Source organism: Melopsittacus undulatus, chromosome 9 (genome assembly GCF_012275295.1).
Source record: "Melopsittacus undulatus isolate bMelUnd1 chromosome 9, bMelUnd1.mat.Z, whole genome shotgun sequence".
Classification (NCBI taxonomy): domain Eukaryota; kingdom Metazoa; phylum Chordata; class Aves; order Psittaciformes; family Psittaculidae; genus Melopsittacus; species Melopsittacus undulatus.
Window position 1 is genome coordinate 44,265,251 of NC_047535.1, and position 19,042 is coordinate 44,284,292.

At 38.1% G+C, this 19,042-nt stretch overlaps 1 protein-coding gene across 2 annotated transcripts in view; it reads right to left on the reverse strand.

The window, feature by feature from the left end:
- The window catches only part of ARHGEF3 (Rho guanine nucleotide exchange factor 3), a 109,370-nt gene that overhangs the window by 43,205 nt on the left and 47,123 nt on the right, over positions 1 to 19,042 (reverse strand). For both annotated transcript variants that reach the window (XM_013128224.3, XM_034066493.1), the window contains one exon: positions 8,639 to 8,701. In XM_013128224.3, coding sequence (XP_012983678.2) covers positions 8,639 to 8,701 — 63 coding nt within the window. The remainder of the gene's footprint in view (positions 1 to 8,638; positions 8,702 to 19,042) is intronic.

The following is a 19,042-nucleotide window of genomic DNA, read 5'->3' on the forward strand; positions in this document are numbered from 1 at the left end:
ATTAGATTCATTTACTTTCAAAACTCCTCAAAAAGGCCAAGTAACACAGAGCCAGTTTTAACATTTTAGTGAAGAACTAGCTTGTGACACAGAAAAGGAAAATCATAGAATTAGAACTTTGGGCTTAAACAGGTAAACTGTATTTCCAGTAACACTATGGATACTCTTTGTAATTACCAGAGCATCTACATAACTTACTCTTACACCAGTAGGAACACATTAATGGTTTATGTAATATGAATTCTTTCAAGTTTTATTAATCAGTTATTTACCCACATAAGAGTAAAACTAAACCATTATAAATTGCCTTAATTTTTCAGCAATATTCATTAACTACCTTAATTCTTTATTCTACTTTATCAAGCTGATAAGTCACTGATGCTGTAATATGCTACCACATCAGCTTCACACTCAACATAAACATCAAGTTTGTTCCAAATGCATAAGAATGACAAACTTACTTTTCTTGACAATCATAAACAACACTTCCAAACACTTATTTGCTGGGGACTTTCCCCACTCCTTGCTGCTTTTCACACTATAGTGTAAGAAAGAGGGTGCAGCTGCATAAGGAGTGAGTCAGAAGTTGTAAGCAGATGTCCTTGAGCTTTCCAGATTCCACAGCTACAGGAACAATGGAATGGCCAAAGTAATTGGAAAAAAAAACAAAAACAAACCCAAACCAAAAACCAAACCCCAAACCAAAAAGGCAACCGAAGAGCTACCAAATGAATCAGGAAATCATTGCTATACAGAGAGAAAGATCATCACAGCACTGCAAGATGCCCCCAGAGAAACCAAGTGAAAAATCTATGACAAATCATATTACACTTCTCTGTTATAATAAACTTTATCAGTCACCTGCTTATGTGTTCCTACACTATCCTGCACTGAAGTGACCTTGGTTAACACCCTGCACTGACATATACCCTCCCAATTGCAGTCCTCAGTGCAGAACATGCCTCTAGAAATATCTGCATTTTGCTCACCAAGCAGCTTAGGAAAACAAACATGAACAGTGATTTGTATTTTGCAGATAAGAATCCTCTCAAGAGAGAGGTTGGATGGTTCACTGGAGGTTACACAGAAAACTTCAGGCTGATGCTGGAAGAAATAAAAGCTAAACAGACCATGTAATCTCAAACCTCTGTGCAAAACTGTTCTGTCAACCTGCTTTTACCAGAAAAAGTTGTACACTAATACTACTACTGACAAAACAGTGATAAGATTTATAGTTACGAGGCCGTCTTTGTTTTACCTGTTGTGAAGTTCTTGTTCAAGACTTGATTTGATTATTATTTTTATGCTAAAATGCAGCCAGTTAAAAAAAACTACCCCAACCACCTCATATAACAGGTTTCTTCAGAAGACACAGGCAGATATAATCTAGTATTTAATAAGAATGTGGCCAACATACTGGTAAAATGACTTTAACTTCCCATTTGCTGAAACAAACAGTTCCTCTTCCGATTCGCCTAACAAAATATTAACCATTGCTGCATTTTATCTTTGTGAAACTATTATCTTTAACCCCTGTAAAGCAAAAGGCATCATCTGAAATAATGTTGCTTATCCCTAGGCTTTGGCTACAGTGAAAACTGTAATACAGGATCCCATGTCCATGTCTGTTTGGTAGATTTTATAGTCTTAAACTGGTCTGAACTATCATGAAGCAGTTTCTGAAATCAGTTTGTGAATAGGAAGGTCTTTTCAACAGACACAGATAAGCTCTAGGCTGGATTTGCAGAAGCAGCAGAGGCTTACAAATAACTTGCAGAAGTATCTGTAATGAGTAACTTCATTATCATTTAATGCAACCACTGAGAGAGATGGATGGCCAAAGTGTCCTCATGAGGCCTCTCCTAACCCTATGATGCTACAGAGGCATTCCGGTATATTCATGAACAAACTTAATTTCCTGTTACAGTTGGTCACTTCTAGAGGCAGAGCCAAAATGCAGTTGACATTACAGAAATTTATGGACTTTAAAATATACAGCCATGCTAATTCAATGAAACCCTGGCTTGACTTCCATTTGAGACTTCAGTAGGGACTGGACTATGTCAAACACTCCCAGCAGTTACCTGCAGATGAATGGGACATCTTCCCCCTCTTCCACAGAGTAATTATAAGTAGACTGTTTCAATCAAAAGTAGAACCTAGTTTGGAAGAACTCAGCTCTGACTAAAGGGCACACACAGCACATCACTTACAGAGTGCCTTCATTTTATTTCCCCAAAAATTCTGTCTGCACGCTCCATATTACAGATTCAATATAAAATCAAGTTAGTAATGATGACTTATAAAATCTGATTTTAGAAAATGCATTGGATTATGGAATATTTATCACTCTAGAACTAGTATCAGTTTTTATTTTGACCTCTGAAGAAACTAAACTACAATAACTCTTGCTCCTTGATTCAATTTAATTACAAAAATGTAACTACATTGCCTCTGCGACTCTTCATCAAGCCAATCACCACATGCATTTCTTAATGGATATCCAACTTCATAGCTGTCAATAACATCTGGCTAATTTCTGTTCATAAATGCTCCTGATGCTGCCATGTTGAAAACAAGCATACATCAAGTCCCATTCTGTAACCCAGAAAGAATTTAAACTGAATTCAAACTTCAATTGCCTTTTTCCGTTATGGGGGAATATCATTAAGAATAACAGCATCATTCAAGAAAAATAATATTCTATATATCAAATTACTACACTGCAGAGATAAGAACAGTGAGTGGAAAATACCACACTGCTAACCACCATCTGCCTAAAAAGTCAGTGTCCTAAAGACAGCATAGGATAGAAAAGATACTAAAGGACATTAATCAAACCCTCCCTTCCAGCATACCATACACAAAATAACTGCGGTAGCTTAAGTGCTGGAATGCAGTTTATGTAGATGTGGCCAAGTGAGCTCAGAAGCACCTACTATAAGCAACATAATATGGTGCTTCAGATCTTAGTACAAATTGCAGAGTTTGTGTATATCTTCTATGTAAACTCCCATTTAAATAACACCTGAAAGCCTCTCTGCCCTCCCGTCATTTTGCCTGTGAATACTTTACCTATGTTAAACTTACTGCTGATCCAGCAGCGGCTTCAGCAGTTCTGCCAGAACACAATGCTTATTATGGTTACACTTTTATTAAAAATAATGATGTTTTGCTATTTAGTTGATATTTTTAAATGCTGGCATAAGTAGATATTAAACATATAAATATTTATATATAAAGTTTATAAATACTTTGTTACTTATTAATGTAAACTATTCCTTTTCTATAAAATATAGAGACCCATGGGCAATACTTGTTTTCCTAAGGCTTTATTAGTTTGCCAAAGACGACTGGAGCCTACCTCCCTAAATTGTATCTTCATTCTCTGATCCCCATTTTTCAGTCATTTTTCAGATATAGACCCTACCTGAGTAACAGGTACACTTTACTCATATACTCTTTCTTTTTTGTCTGCAAGCAGAACTTGTTTTATAGGAAATACACAGCATATTAAAACTACTAAGACAATCTGAACACTGCATATGAACAACAAAGAAACCCACTTTTGGAACCCTTAACACATATAAGATTGTTTCATAGTCTTGCATACAGGCGGAGTTGTGCTGAATTTAACATGTATGCTAATTAACCAAAGTCTTTTTTCTACCATGTCCTATTTCTGAAAAGGAAAAAACCCAAACAAAAGGGAACAATGTCCCTGAGGTCAGTGCATTCTCTGTACTGTAGGAAAGGATGCTGTATTCAGATTATGTCTTGTACATGAGTTTAAATAGGAGCAAATAGTTGCTTTAAAGTCACTGTGAGATACTGTTATAGTTTGAGTTAAACCATAAAGAAAGTCAGTTTTAACAATTATACTTCTGCTGAGTATGGTTGTTAATCTGGGAGGTTTACTGGCACACTCAGCCAGCTTCTGAGAAACTGTTCACGTCAGTAAAGAGCCATTGTACTGCAACACTACACAAGAAGCCTGGGATCATTCCAGGATGTGTGGAAAAAAACAAAAAGAAGGCAGCATAACCAGAGGTTTATACATTTTTCCAATAGAGCACTTGTAGGCCTTGTTTAATGAGCAATAGTAAAAGAATAACAAAACATAGCCTTAAGATATATGACATTACACTATCACAAGTATCACCAACAGCAGCCAGTGTCTTGTCTGTAACAATCATATGATGGATTAATAATGGATTAAGAACAGTCACTTTATAATGAAGTTTGAATCCAGATGGAGCACTGACCACCTATGCAATACAGCAGTATTAAGAAGTCATGCATAATTCAGACATATTGTATACATCTTACTGGGCAAGCTGGAGACCTTTTATACTCTGAACATGCCACAGACCAGAGTTTATAGAAATAAAATGACATAGACAAAATGTATATTTTAATTATCTCAACTCTGACAAACTGATATGAAGTAATCCTCTCTAAGCTTTTTAAAGCTAGCTCACCAGACCTTGTCAATCAAATATTATTGAGTTTATAATTAAGTTTAATTAGGTCAAAAAATATTTCTGTTACATTGACTCTCAAATACATAACAAAAGATCACTCAGCACCAAAAGCAATCAAAAATAATGAACTCTGATCTAGTATATGCAAATGTAGTTAAGTCTGGGTAACTTCTTGTTTGTATTTTATATCGGGGCGCATTTTATTAACTTGCAAATAGAGATGAGCAGTCAGACTTCCCCAGTTCAGAATGCACTAAGAAATGACCATTTGAAAGAGTTGTATTTTCAGTAATAATAACTGCTCTATATAACCACAATAAAGAACTCTTCTGAGGCTTTACATACAGAATTTTACCTTCTTTTGTGTTTACTTGTCTAGTTCATCAGGTATTTGTTTTATGTTCCTTCTCCTCAACAGCAAAAGAAAACAAAAGCAACGTCCATGAATTCACAACACATTTTGCATACAACTGATTGCAGAGCAGAACTGCACACCAGAACTGCACACCATTGCCCCAATTCCTCTTCTGCACAGCATTTTGCTTAAGTACAATATTGTTCAGAAAAGTGCAAGCTTTCTATTAGGAATTACAGCTTTTTGCTCTGGATACCTCCAGAGTCAGTTTTTACAGATCAGACTCATGAGGCACATGGTATCATCTATCTCCATTACAAGATTTCAACTACTTTGCAGTTACCCCTTTTGCAGTGGTAAAGATACTGCTTTTAACTACCTTGCTGAGTGCTCTATATAAAAAACCCCAGAAAACAGTGCCCATCACCATTTTGCTTAGTGTGACATAGTACCCATACATAACAGCACAAAGCTGCCAAAGAGCACTTGGCCTACATAAGCTACATCAATACTCTGTTCCCAACCAAGGTTGAGAACACAGATAAAGGACCAGCTAACTGACCCTGACTGAGAAGCACAAACCTCCAGCACTCCACCAGGCTCCAAAGAAGGTCGCATAGACTGAAGACCCATGTTTCAAAGCCTGGGTATTGCAAAACAACAAAAGCAGCAGAAGCAGCAAGGTGGGAAAACACCAACAGAAAACAACCATCTTGAAGCAGCTCAGAATTTAAGGGGAGATACAGTGTCTGCACAGGGAGGAATAGAGAGAACTGTAGAGCTCTAAGGAGGTGTTTTAAACACAGAAAAGTACTCGACCCTTTAAAGCTGTCTCAGTTTCTCTGCCCCAGTTCTCCACGCTTTAAAGGATCAGCTATAAAATCTGAAGTTTATACAAGCCATCTTAATTATATAATGTCTGGAAATCAATATGCTTATGCAAATCTAGAACATATCACCATTCTAACAGCATGAGCATGAAACACACTACAGGCTGAGTTAACCATATAGACTGAATACAAGTTAAGCCTTGCAGGCAACACCAACATGAACAAGAGCACATCAGGTATTACCTAAATTTTCCTTTAAATACAGACTTAAGAGCACAGCAGCCCTGTGTGTTCACACCCTCATCCCTCACAGTCTGCTGACTACATCTGTCACAAGTTATCACAAACTACTTGACATTGAGGGGATTTACAAATCCACTTCTTGAAGCTGGCAATAAAATGAGCCAAAAGCAACCAGTCAGTTTCATAAGCCAGTTTATCAACTCCTGAAGCACCAATACCAGTCCAGATCACTAAACAAATACAAAGCTCAGTTAACATGCTTAGGTTGCCAGTCCTTGTCCTGAGTCAGCACAGCTCCAACTAGCATTTCCTGTGAAAGGAAATGGGGTCCTTTTGCCTGAGTCCCCTGGAAAAGCCAGGTGTGCCTGGTTATGGTCAGTCATTGAGAAATGAAACATAAACATCTATTCTTATCAAAAGATTGTAGACAGATGATGCTGTAAATTGGCAGGAGACACATAGGTATGCTGCTTTCCAAGATATTAAGTAATCCGTCTTTATATAGTTAATGATCTCCTTCTTTGCCATCTCCCACCCTCTCCTGGACAGAGGTGCTGAACAGATGCACTTACACAAACTGGAAACTTTAGACAGTGAAAGATGGTCAGATCTTTCCACTGGCAAGTATAAAAAACCAGCATATCTGTGAGGTGCTGCCTGTGAAGCCAAGTAGCAGCAAGTGCAGCATGGGACTGACAGCACTTCCTTACAGCAGCAGCTAAGTGAGCTGGAAGAGCGGAACAGGAGGCATTCACCTAATTATGTAAACCAGAAAGCATGCTGCACAGGAAAGTCTAATATGCTTATTTGTTAAATACATATGCTATTTAATAAAAATAACCAATTTTATTACAGTCTTGAGAGATTTATTATCTGTAAAAAATTTAATAGCATATCATTATCCCAGTTAGAATCTAAATCCATAATAGGGAACACATGCATTTCAATTGTCATATTCTTCACCACTGCCCTGGAAAATAAATGCTTTCATTTAGGACATATATATATATATATATATATATATATATATAAAAGCAATTTGGCACATCTTTTCAAAGATGTAGGAGTGTTGGTAGACAAATGAACATGAACATTTTGTTATGTGTATCATGTCCCAATCCAAAGGCTCCAACTACTAGAAGAGCCCTCACTATGTCATTTCAAAACTGCCATCACTTGGAAGAAAAATGGTAGCATATTGGGCTAATTAAAGGCATCTCAGAGGGATGATCACGCAGGCTAAGGATGGACCTCAGACCAGCACTATGTCCAGCAATGGTAGTAGGAGAGCTGTCCAAAGGAGGTGTGTGAAAGCAGAGTAATAAACACCTACACACATAGTTTACTCTCCCAGATTTCAGAAATATTCAAGTTCAAGGATTTCTTCAGATGGATGGTTACACTTGGTGTAATAATCTTGATGCATTTTTCTTCCATGATCTGGTCCAATCTGCTTTTTGAACTCCTGCTAACCTTTGGTACCTAGAACACCCTGCACCAGAATTCTGCCACTGCGTGCTAGGTGAAGAAGGAACCCTTTTGGTTTGGTATGAACCTACAGAGAGTTTCATTTCATGCCCTAAATCACAAGAAAAGTAATTACCTTACACTGATCATATTTCACAGAACTTATCACCCACCATTCTTTCCCCAAGTATATCTGATTTCAGTTTATGTAAGTTTCAGTATGTTTGACTGCTTCTTATTATGGAAACGGTTGTAACTTTTGATTATTCTAGATACTTTTATTTCTCCCTCTTTTTTTTGGGGCATAAGTGACCTTGTATACAAATAGTGAAGAGCGACACAAACAAGGAAGGGTGATTTTACATAACACCATTAGAGTTGGTTTCTGTGAGGTATGACCTCATTCTTTTCTAATTTTGCCTTCTTTCTGAAATTTGCCTTGTCAGACACCAAAACAAAGGACAACAAACTCTCTGCCATGGAAGAAAACCTCTGATTGCTTGTAATGCCAAATAAGTCTCTCTCAAGAGCAAAACCCAAGCTGACAAAAGGCACACCTCTCCCCAGTATAAATAGCACCTTCTAGCATGTCTCATTTTTCTTGCACTTTTTAAGCACACACACACAGAATAAAATGCTTCTACAGGTAAGCATTCAGCTGCAGATGGCTGGATTTCAACTGCCTATCTCATGCTACAACATTCCATAGTACAGCTAGAAGACTCTAATATTTTCTAATGACATGAGACACTTGGGACTGAAGGAGCAGGTTTCAATCTAGATACATACTCAGCACTGTCTTCATCATTATCCATCAGCAAAATATGATGTGAAAGGACAAACAATAGTTTGTCATGTCCAGAAGGCTCACAAAGGTGACAGTCCTCCTTTACTAGGAGGATTATAATCCAATTAGCAGGAACACAGATCATTAGAAAATGCATAATTCTTCCTGCCCAACTCATTTTAATGTCAATGGCACCAAGTCTGATGGGCACACTTGAACCATTACCTAAAGCTAAGAAACCTGAGGGTGTTCTTTACATGCCAAGCTACTTTCAAAACCAAAGGCATTTTCCTTCTCAAAGGAAGTCACCCTGACAGTTGCTGTATTTATATAAATCATAAGTATTTACAGTATTTCTATAAATTGTTCATTTAAATAAACTGGCCATTCTTCACGATACACCACAATTTGTCCAGACTTGAATTTAAGAGAGTGGAATGGGAAAGCAAAAAAGGAAAATGAAATGACTCACACTCGTATCGAGGCTGCAGATACTGATGGTATCTTCATCTTGAGTACTCTGCTTTCGTTTTTTCTGCAAAACAAAATGTACAGGAAAACTCAGTTTTGACTAATAGTACCAAGTACCTCTAGGTAGATCCTGAGACAGGTAAATACAATGAAGTCATACACGTAAATATGTGTCTAGATATAGTTACTAATTTTCTGTCATCATCGTTATAATCACCATGCATGTGAATAGAAATTTTATTTTCACAAGCTGAAAAGCTACCTATTAGCACATTAGTAGATTAAATGCTGTTCCTTTTTTGACCTAAAGAGCATTAAGTTCACTTCAATTAGGAAACTCATTTCTAACTAAAAGCACGAGTAGGTATTGTAAATTGTACTTTGGCACTTGTTATGACCTTCCACAACTAATGAGACTGTCAGGAGGAGAAACCCTTACGTCAAAAAACTACACTTAGGTTTTTCAAAAGACATATCCAACAATCAAGAACTATTCCCAGACACACCACATGGTGAGGATAACAGGTGATAGGGATTTCATTAAATGCAGGCATTACATTTACATATATTTGGATTTCACTATGTCAGTGACAGCATTCTGCTCTATTTTCCACTTTTGTTTTAGCAAATGGCAAGCCCTCCCTCATGTCATTTCACAGGTTCACCACAAGATTAATGTTCATGCCCTTCAGGAAAGTATGGAATTTCATTTGACAGAGCTCTGCATTTTCTACCAGGCCAGGAAGATTTAGGAAACAAAGGAGTCCCAGAATACTTGATCCTTATTTATCCAGCTGTGTTGTCTTGCACTGTCAACTAGAGATAAGCATTCACACCGAATAGCCAGGATTTAGTTTCCAGTCTACAGAAGTCAAAAGATGAGCAATTTAAGGTACAAAAAGAGCCCCACACAGATACCATATGGAACTCTTATTTTATGATCTGACAAAAGCTCTATGACAGAAGCTGCACATTGTACAGGTATTTTTTAACTATTAACAAAAAATTATAGATAAAAACTGTATGCCCCCCTTCCCAGTGCTCATGCTTCAAGTTCTGAAGCAGAGAGATTCTATTCAATCAAAGCCAGTAAAAAAAACCCATCTCATCTACTAGGTCAAGCACGTGGTTTCTGAGAACTGTTCCTTCAATGAACAAAGATAATGAATATTTACCACAAAATCCAGAAGTTTTGATTTCATAGTTTTAAAATTAAACTCCAGGTGTCGAAACTTTGTATACTTCCTCACTGGTTTCCAGCTGATCTCAGACTTGTGTAATCGTATTTAAATACAGTTTTGCTATTTTTTAGGAAGTAACTAGTCTTGGTTTTTTCTCACAATGATAATCATACAGTCAAGGACAGCTGTGCTTCACTGCAGCCGTTAGTCAGAAACAGAAACTGGATCACAAGTTCTCTCACCCTCGGACTATGCATGACCAAGGCCTCTCAGTTATAGCCCAGGTATTTAGCAACAAGCTAAAGGGCAGAGTAGAACACAGAAATTTCTGGACCAGACCACAGTGAGCAACAAACAGAAAGATCTGAAATAATGGAGTATATTTGTTTATCCTGTAGTGGTGTTTCTTGGGTGGTTGGATTCTTTTCTCTTTCACTGGACAAACTAATGTGAATTATTATTCTAGGGTGAGCCAGTGTGAACTGATGATGATGAAAAAAAACCCAAACCAAAACAGGGATGAGATCTGTAAAGTCAGTTCTTTGCCCCAAGGATAGTATTCCCTAAGATCCTGGTGAACATGTTGCAGACTATTCCTCAAATCTAATTAGAATTCTGTAGATATAAATGCATATATTCTTTAGTTTTCATCAAAAAATATATATTGATTCTAATTATGTTGACACTAAGTCTTCACTTTGCGAACAAGAAACTAAAAGGTACCATCCAACCCTACAGTAAGCACAGGTTAAATCAAGACAAAGGTAGTTTAGACTTGAAATACAGTTTTCTACAAGAGAAGGGTAAGTGACAGTGGTCTACGGATGTGGTAACCTGAACCTGTACTGATGATTCTGGGGTACAGAGGGCCGGATGCAAATTACACAATATGAAGTACAAGCAAGGCTACAGGATTAAAGTGAATTTGAAGAAGACAGGACATCCTGTTACTGCAGAAGGAAAGTTACACAAGGACAATTACATGTGGGCTTCTAACTACTACAGTCAAAGTGGGTCCAAAACAGAGAGGTATCACGGGTAATGCGGTGTCCATGAGGACAAGTGTCCAAAGCAAGGCTATTTGTCTATTCAGGTAATTAACATTAACATGCTCATATCTTATATAGAGACAACCTCTTTGGTTATATAACTGAATCACAGTATATTCATGAGGAACAAACCAGTACCAGCCGTGATGTATGCACCAAAAGGGATGAAAAAAACAGGTAAACTGTAAGAAAAGCAATTACATATTGAATGAATCTGGGGTAGCCTCCACAAAGTAGATGCTTTATCTACCTTATACTTCATTGTGCTAAACAAAGGATCACCCCGTCTTTATCTTAAGTCTTCTACTTACTGAAAAGCAACGCAGGCACACAAATCCTGCTAACAACATGTATACGGTACTGTCCTGGTTATCTGCAAGTTTGCAAATATTATGCTAATGTTCTCTATGTTTGTCTCAGCTGCTATGCAAGACAAGTAATTTCATACAGGAATCATAAATGTCAATCACTGCAAGCCAGAGTAAGGTTTTAAATCTTCTAAGTTTCAAGGGCAGCTGGGTGGCACAAGGGGGTGGGATGGGACATCACGGCAAGCAGCAAAAAAATCCAGTACATTGAGCTACCACATAAATTTCTTTGCCCGTAATAAGTGGATTAGAAGCAAAGATTGCAGTGGATATTGCGCAGGGAGCATAAGGTGCTCATTAAATTAATCGCTGCTCTCTGTAAGCATCTTTTACCCAAAGGGGTTACAAGTCCTGTCTCGGTTGCCACAGCACAACACAGCTGACCTCTGAATCTGTCATGTTCCAGAAATCCACCCCTTAAATGTTGCTCTCCATTTTATGTTTTAAATCACAGGGCACATCAAGAAATACAAACTTCATTTCAATAGCAACATTTTTGTGTGTATTCCCTTCAAAAAAGATCCTGAACGTACAGTGTAATAGCTTTAAGATGAGCATGAGCAAGCACTCTATGGCACACATTTGTAGTGGAATAAGCTTCAGTGCAAAGCCAAGAATCTTTGACAATAAAATTAATTTATAGCCCAAACACTGAAATCAGTTAACTAGCATATTAATGAAAGAGTTGAACTTACACAATTTTAATAGGCAGTGCTCCAAGAGGATCAAGTATCTATTGCACACATTACTTGAATGTCAAACAAACATAACAAATAACTCCCCTTTTCTGCACAGTATTTTTAGAACTTGAAAAGGGTGTACAGGTCTGCATGAAAACAGCCTACCAATAACAAGTATCTATTCTGAACAGAGACGTGTCTGTTTTCCAACTGACCATAAAGATGCATTATATGAATCTGAATGTTTATCTCTAGACTGAAAAGCATTTTCTGTTGCATTTGGGAGTTTGTCTTCTGAAATACAAAAAAATCCCAACCAAAAAACCTCTGAGCTCCCAGACCACAATGTGTATAAAAACTAGGAATCTTGATACTGTTGCCTGACATGCTGTGGTTACATCCACGGTTATAGAGACAGAACACTTCCTGGTCTTCACATAGCAGGAAAGAGTTGTTCTCAATAATTATCTCACAGGAGATGAGAAAGTAAGAGATCCAATTATGTATTAAAGCAATGATTTAATTAAAGAAATTAAAGCAATAAGACATTGTTATAGGAAGACTGAATTTACATCCTCTCTCCATCACAGAGCTTTAGTTATCAATACCACAGACTTGTATTTTACACCTGGGAGATGAAATGCAAAGATGTACAAAAATAGCTTGACAGAAAAAGCCCATCCTGTGACGGGGAAGGAAATGCTTTTCAGAAGATTCGCTGACTTATGCTAAATCATCTGTCCATTCTAATAGCTTAGAAATGTGCCTGCAAACAGACTGGCATCAAAATAAATAATAGCTCAAGACCATGTATTTGCATAGGCACGTGATACCCTTAAACATTTTAAGTCAGACAGACTCATTTCAAAACAAAACACAAACCAACTTATTTAAGCCCTTTTTTTTACAGAGAAATCCATTTAACAAATGAGGATCCATCCCCAGAACCAGAAAGCCCCCACCACCAAAGAAAAAAACCCCAACCAACAGCCTAAAAACTAACAAACAAAACCCCATAAGCATCTGTATCTGCAATAACCAACTAGAAACGTGAATTTCCTGTTGAATACAGTGTTTCTCCTAAGTTTGGTTCAGAGTTAGCCCATTCCAGTTTCACAAACAGGTGATTCCTTCCCCAGTTTAAGCTTATTCAGAGATCAATCTTCTGTCATTTTTTAAGGCCAGCCCTCTTTTCACCATAGGCTACCACTCATATTCATGCCAGTGCCAGTAATCCTGTTTATCTTTCAATTCCACAGCCATACCATTGACAGTTCCAAGAGCCTGAAAGTGCAGGAATACAATGGCATCTTAAAACAGGTTCTATCAGAGCACAGTGCCCTTCTTTTACCTGCGTGATGCATCACGCATGCCTTTGGGGACCACAACTTCAGAATACCTAATTGTAACAGAACAGACCTTTGTAAGCTGCATTCCAATATCACACTGTCGTTACACTGGCAGAAAGAACTTGCTTAAGCTCTAAAGAGAACCAAAGATTTATTTGTTTTATAATAAAACTGTTTTCTGTATTTATTTCCGCTGCCCTCTACTGTTCAGAAAACCAAAGTCATTACGGGTTTCATTTTCTCGAGTGACACAGAAACCTAAACAAAAGCCTTGTTCCCTTTGAAGGAGAAACAGAGATGAGCTGATGACACAGTTTGCACTGAGTGTGGTGGGAAGCTCTGTGGCTCTGCACATGTGCTGCTGTCAGGCTCTTTGTGTTCACTTGTCAGCCCCAAGCAAAACAAATTAAATAACAGACTCTGCTCTAAGTCTGTTACAACACAGAAGGAACCTCAGAAAAGTTGAACTCATCTATGACACTTAAGACTTCACCACTGAAGCTATCCACTCATGTCTGAGGAGTTCCACATCTCTACCAGACAAAATGGCAGCTTTCTTTTCACCTTTCCCTGCCCACAGATCTTTATTTCTACAGTGCTTATTGTAATGCAGTTGAGATTTTCCGGTCAGTGTAATATAAAATGAACACTGAAAGGAACAATGAAATGAAAGTTATATTCAATGTGTTTAACATTAACAACAGGAAATGGGTGTGCATGTACGGGATGCTGTAAGGACAAGGATCAGCAGAGCTTTGTTTGACGACTGGTATTTATTCTGTCTTTATTTAACCTTCTTCCTTCCCCTTTTCAGAAAGCAGGGAGAGTATCAGTCCCTGGAATCTAGCAGAGCTAAACATGCTGAAACTTTTTCACAGTTTATCATAAAGTCTGATTCAGATTCAGATAAACAAGTTACATACTTCTACTTCTTTCTCCATAGGAGTTCTCACTTACATGAGTGAAGAGCTACATAAACTGTGCTTTTAATTAACATCATCAATACCTAAGCCTTGGCTGCAGTGCCCATGAGATGGTGGAGTTTAGGATCCTGTGTGGGAGGAATAGGATACCTAGCAAGGCCACAGTTCTGGATTTCCAAAGGGCCAACTTTGGCCTGTTCAATCAACTGCTAAGGGAAGTCTCATGGGAAAAGGTACTAGGCTCATGATAGTTGGTCAGCATCCAAGGACCACTTCTTCCAAGCTCAGGATCAGAGCATACCAATGAGTAGGAAATCAAGTAAGGGATCTAGGAGACCAGCGTGGTTAAACAAGGAGCTGCTGGGCAAACTCAAGTGGAAAAGGAGAATCTATGGATTATGGAAAGAGGGGCTGGCCACTTGGGAGGAATATAGGACAGTTGTTAGAGGATGTAGGGAGGCAATTAGGACAGCTAAGGCCTCCTTGGAACTTAATCTTGCAAGTCGGATTAAGGACAATAGAAAGGGCTTCTTCAAATACACAGCAAATAAAACTAACACAAGAGGCAATATAGGCCTGCTGTTGAACGAGGTGGGTGCCCTGGAGACAGAGGATACAAAGAAGGCAGAAGTGCTGAATGCTTTCTTTGCCTCTGACTTTACTCCTGCAGACTCTCCCCAGGGGCCCCATATTCCTGTAGCCCCAGAAGGAGTCAGGACAAAGGAGGAGTTTGCTTTGGTAGATGAGGATTGGGTTAGGGATCAGCTATGCAATCTGGACACCTATAAATCAATGGGTCCGGATGGAATGCACCCACGGGTGCTGAGGGAGCTGGCAGAGGTCATTGCTAGGCCACTCTCCATCATCTTTGGTAAATCGTGGGAAACGGGAGAGGTGTCTGAGGATTGGAGGATGGCAAATGTCACACCAGTCTATAAGAAGGGCAAGAAGGAGGACCCAGGTAATTATAGACCAGTCAGCCTTACCTTCGTCCCTGGAAAGGTGATGGAACAACTTATTCTTGACTCCATCTCTGGGCATATCAAGGATGAGTGGGTTATTAAGAACAGCCAACATGGTTTTATGAGGGGGAAGTCATGTTTGACCAACCTTATAGCCTTCTATGAGGAAGTGACTGATGGAGGGATGATGGTAGAGCGGTAGATGTGGTTTTTCTTGATTTCAGTAAGGCAGTTGATACTGTCTCCCACAGCATTCTCATAGATAAGCTAAGAAAGTGTGGGCTTGATGATCAGGTAGTGAGGTGGATCAAGAACTGGTTGAGAGGAAGAAGGCAGAGAGTTGTGGTCAATGGCACAGAATCCAGCTGGAGGTCTATGACCAGTGGAGTCCTTCAGAGGTCGGTGCTGGGACCAGTGCTGTTCAATATGTTCATCAACGACCTGGATGAGGGAACTGAGTGTACCCTCATCAGTTCGCTGATGACACTGAACTGGGAGGAGTGGCTGACACACCAGAAGGCTGTGTTGCCATTCAGCGAGACCTGGACAGGCTGGAGAGTTGGGCAGGGAGAAACCTGATGAAATTCAACAAGAGTCTTGCATCTGGGGAATACACAAACACTTCAGCTCCATTTCATAGAAAATAAGGCTTATGGGATATTAGTCAATATCTGTGATAAAAAATTCCAAGTGAGCTTAGTAATATTAGCAGACCCTAATCAATCTGTGTTATTTTACTTCACAAATGCATCTCCCTACTGTTCCATAGGAACAGCAGCATTTTCAAGTGAATGATATCTAAAATACATACCCACAGCAAATACGTATGTTAAGTTCATCCAAAAAGACTACAGTAGTTTAACAGCATGGCAGCTAGAAATCACCAGTCCCATTCTTAGGCTACTTGATAAAAAAGTAAGAATCCAAGCGTACATCTATTAAACTGATTTTCACTAGTTGACAGTCTTAAGCTTTCTCAGCCTGTTGCAAATTTTATTTACCCTTCTTAACCATGACTGAAGTCAGACCTGCGTAAAGCATTCCAGATAACACCTGAAAAGCATTCTGTGCAATTAATCTCAAATCATCTCTCACTACTGAAAATTGTCACAGAGAACATAAAAAGCCCCCAATATCTAAATTAAAAATCCACTCTTAAACTTTAATAACATTCTCCATAGCAAAACCAAGAGCATAGAGGCCCTTGAACACACCCCTGACCTGTCTGCCTTACACTACAGGCCTCTACCTTTATCCTACGTTTATGAGAAATATGAAATATAGTTTTATTCAATATATACACAAATATTCTGAAATAACTTTGCATCTTACAGTTATTCCCAATCTTGCTACTTTCCTGTCCATATCTGCCTGAAGTGCAGTGTCTAAAACTGTGGCTAGTAGTTTTACAGGTGATGTTGCACACATGCTGCAGACCAGAATCATCACACGCTGTAAACAGGATCTGTTACAGCTTTCACTTTGACAATGGCCAGACTTATGCACATAGCTATAAACCTTTGTATTTAAATCCTAGCATCAGTCAAAATCCTCATTTTCACACTAGGAGACAGAGAGATGTTTACACATTAGTGATAAAAAAGCAAACCCAAAACCATAAATCCACCATCCTACACAAAGAAAAGCAGTCATCCATCACACTAGGGATATCAGAGGATATTATCCCAACTTTTAAGAAATTTCTTTCCTTACAGAAGGAAATATTTCTGCTAAGCAACCATTTGGTTACATTATTAACCATATTTTAAGTCCTAGCATGCTTGAAAGCAGTATCTGTGCAATTTCAACTGAATACAATGCCACACACACAAACAATAAAAAGCAGCACGATTCCAAAGTTACACTTACCTGATGATGCACAAAAAAGCAGCACCACACCATGAGGTACTTTGTATTGTATTTGGATCTTAGGAAGTTTCTTACTATTCAGCGTGATAATGAAATGTCTTTGCTACAAGAGTCCCTATGTGTGTCTCCTTCAGTTTTCAGCAGGAACTCCTCCCCATGCAGCCACAGACTTCACTCTTGTTTCCTGTCATGCAGTGTACTACAAGTGTCAGAAGCTGAGTGATATGTATTGTGTCTATCTCTGTGTGGTTTTCCCTCACAGATTGCTTCCAATAATATTTTAAACAGAATTGCTTTAAACCTCACAAGGGAACAGCACAATTATGGTAGAATTAAAGACATCATTAACTTGTTTTTAGAGGTAGGGCTTTGAGCCTCAGTACCTGAAACACAGTCCATCTCCTGCCTCTGCAATTCTCAAAGAGCAGCAATGTAACTGTAAACTCAAGGGCAGGAATTCTTAAATTACAAGGCATAATGGCATGAACTCAGAACAGAATGATTTCAAATCAGCTCAGAGTCAAGGCCCAAAGATAAACTTGGAAGAGTGCCCACATTTTGCATGTAAGGACATGCCAAGGAAGTGCAAAGTCTGATTTTTTTGCTTGGTAGTTCAATATAACTAACAAATTCCACTTGTATTGATTCTCTACCAACCTAGATAAGGAAGCATTTTGCAACTGCATCCTGTGAAGGCCTGTGAACCTTAACTTCACTGAAACTGGGAAATCTCTATACCTTAAACATCAAGAAACCATTCAACTTCCAAGTTATTGCTGCCTTAAAAATACCAAAAAAGACTGTTGCTACCTCAACAACATAAAATTTCCCAGCACACTTGAAATTTTAAGACCATGGATCTCCTCCTTTTAAACCACAACAGAAGGCTTACTGATTATTCATATTATAGGACTGAATATTTTCCTATTACTATTCCAAAGAGACTTCTTTTGTTTGTCTAAGACTTAAGTAATAACTGTGTGAAAAGTTCAGGCAAGCATCCATAATGGACAAACAGCAGAATGGATTAGTCAACAGCTTCATTTTAACATACAATGTTTTCAGTATAATAAACATAAAATGAATACATTTTTGTCATAATTTCTACATTATAAGATTTAAGATTTTAACTATTTAAGGTTTTAACTATATATTTATCTAAGCACGCCAACTACTTTTACTACATTCCCTCTGTTAAGTTAGAATTAGAACCTTTCAGGTGCAGGGAAGGGTGTCTTTTGGTAATAGCTTGCTAACCTTAACCATTAAATCCATGTTTTGTTAACACTACCACTAATATTCAAACAAAAATATGCAATAAGAAGATTAGTAATGATTTCAACTTTTTCATGCCATTTACACTTTGACACATCCCTGCTTTACCAACTTCTTTTCAAGGTATTTGCTCGAAACTCATTTAACTTGCACTACTGGTAACCACACAGCTCCTCTACAGGGACAGATAAAGTGTGTGCTCCCTAGCACCTTCAGTATTACACACTTTCTTGTTCTACGTTTGGAAAGACATGCAGGTAGCAGGCAAAGCTATCAGAAGCTGAAAGAAATAACAAGTAACTATCTAATGTGTAATAAGTTAGGGTACTGTCTTCCAGTGAAGGTATTCTACAATACTTTAAGCACTGAAAATACATAAAGCCAACCTGGGACTTGCATTTAATTCTAGTCTTTACCTGCTGCAACCGAGTAATTCCACTTCTAAGCCAACAGCACTTAATCTGCTCACATCATTTACAGATTAATTCCACTCTAAGAAATGCTGGAAAATTTGTTTTAATAAGAGGCTTACAGGTTACTGAAGATTCTTTAAATCATAAGGGTAGCAGATCAATCTAAAAATGAAGAATAACCATGAAAGATAGGCATGCACTAAAAGGAGTCAAACATGAATAAATATGTAGATTTAAGATATGATGGCTGAGCAAACAAAAAAGTAATTTAAAGGAATAGTTATCTCCTTTTCCCTTTGATTAATTAGTAACATTTCACTTTTTCTTAAACATCTT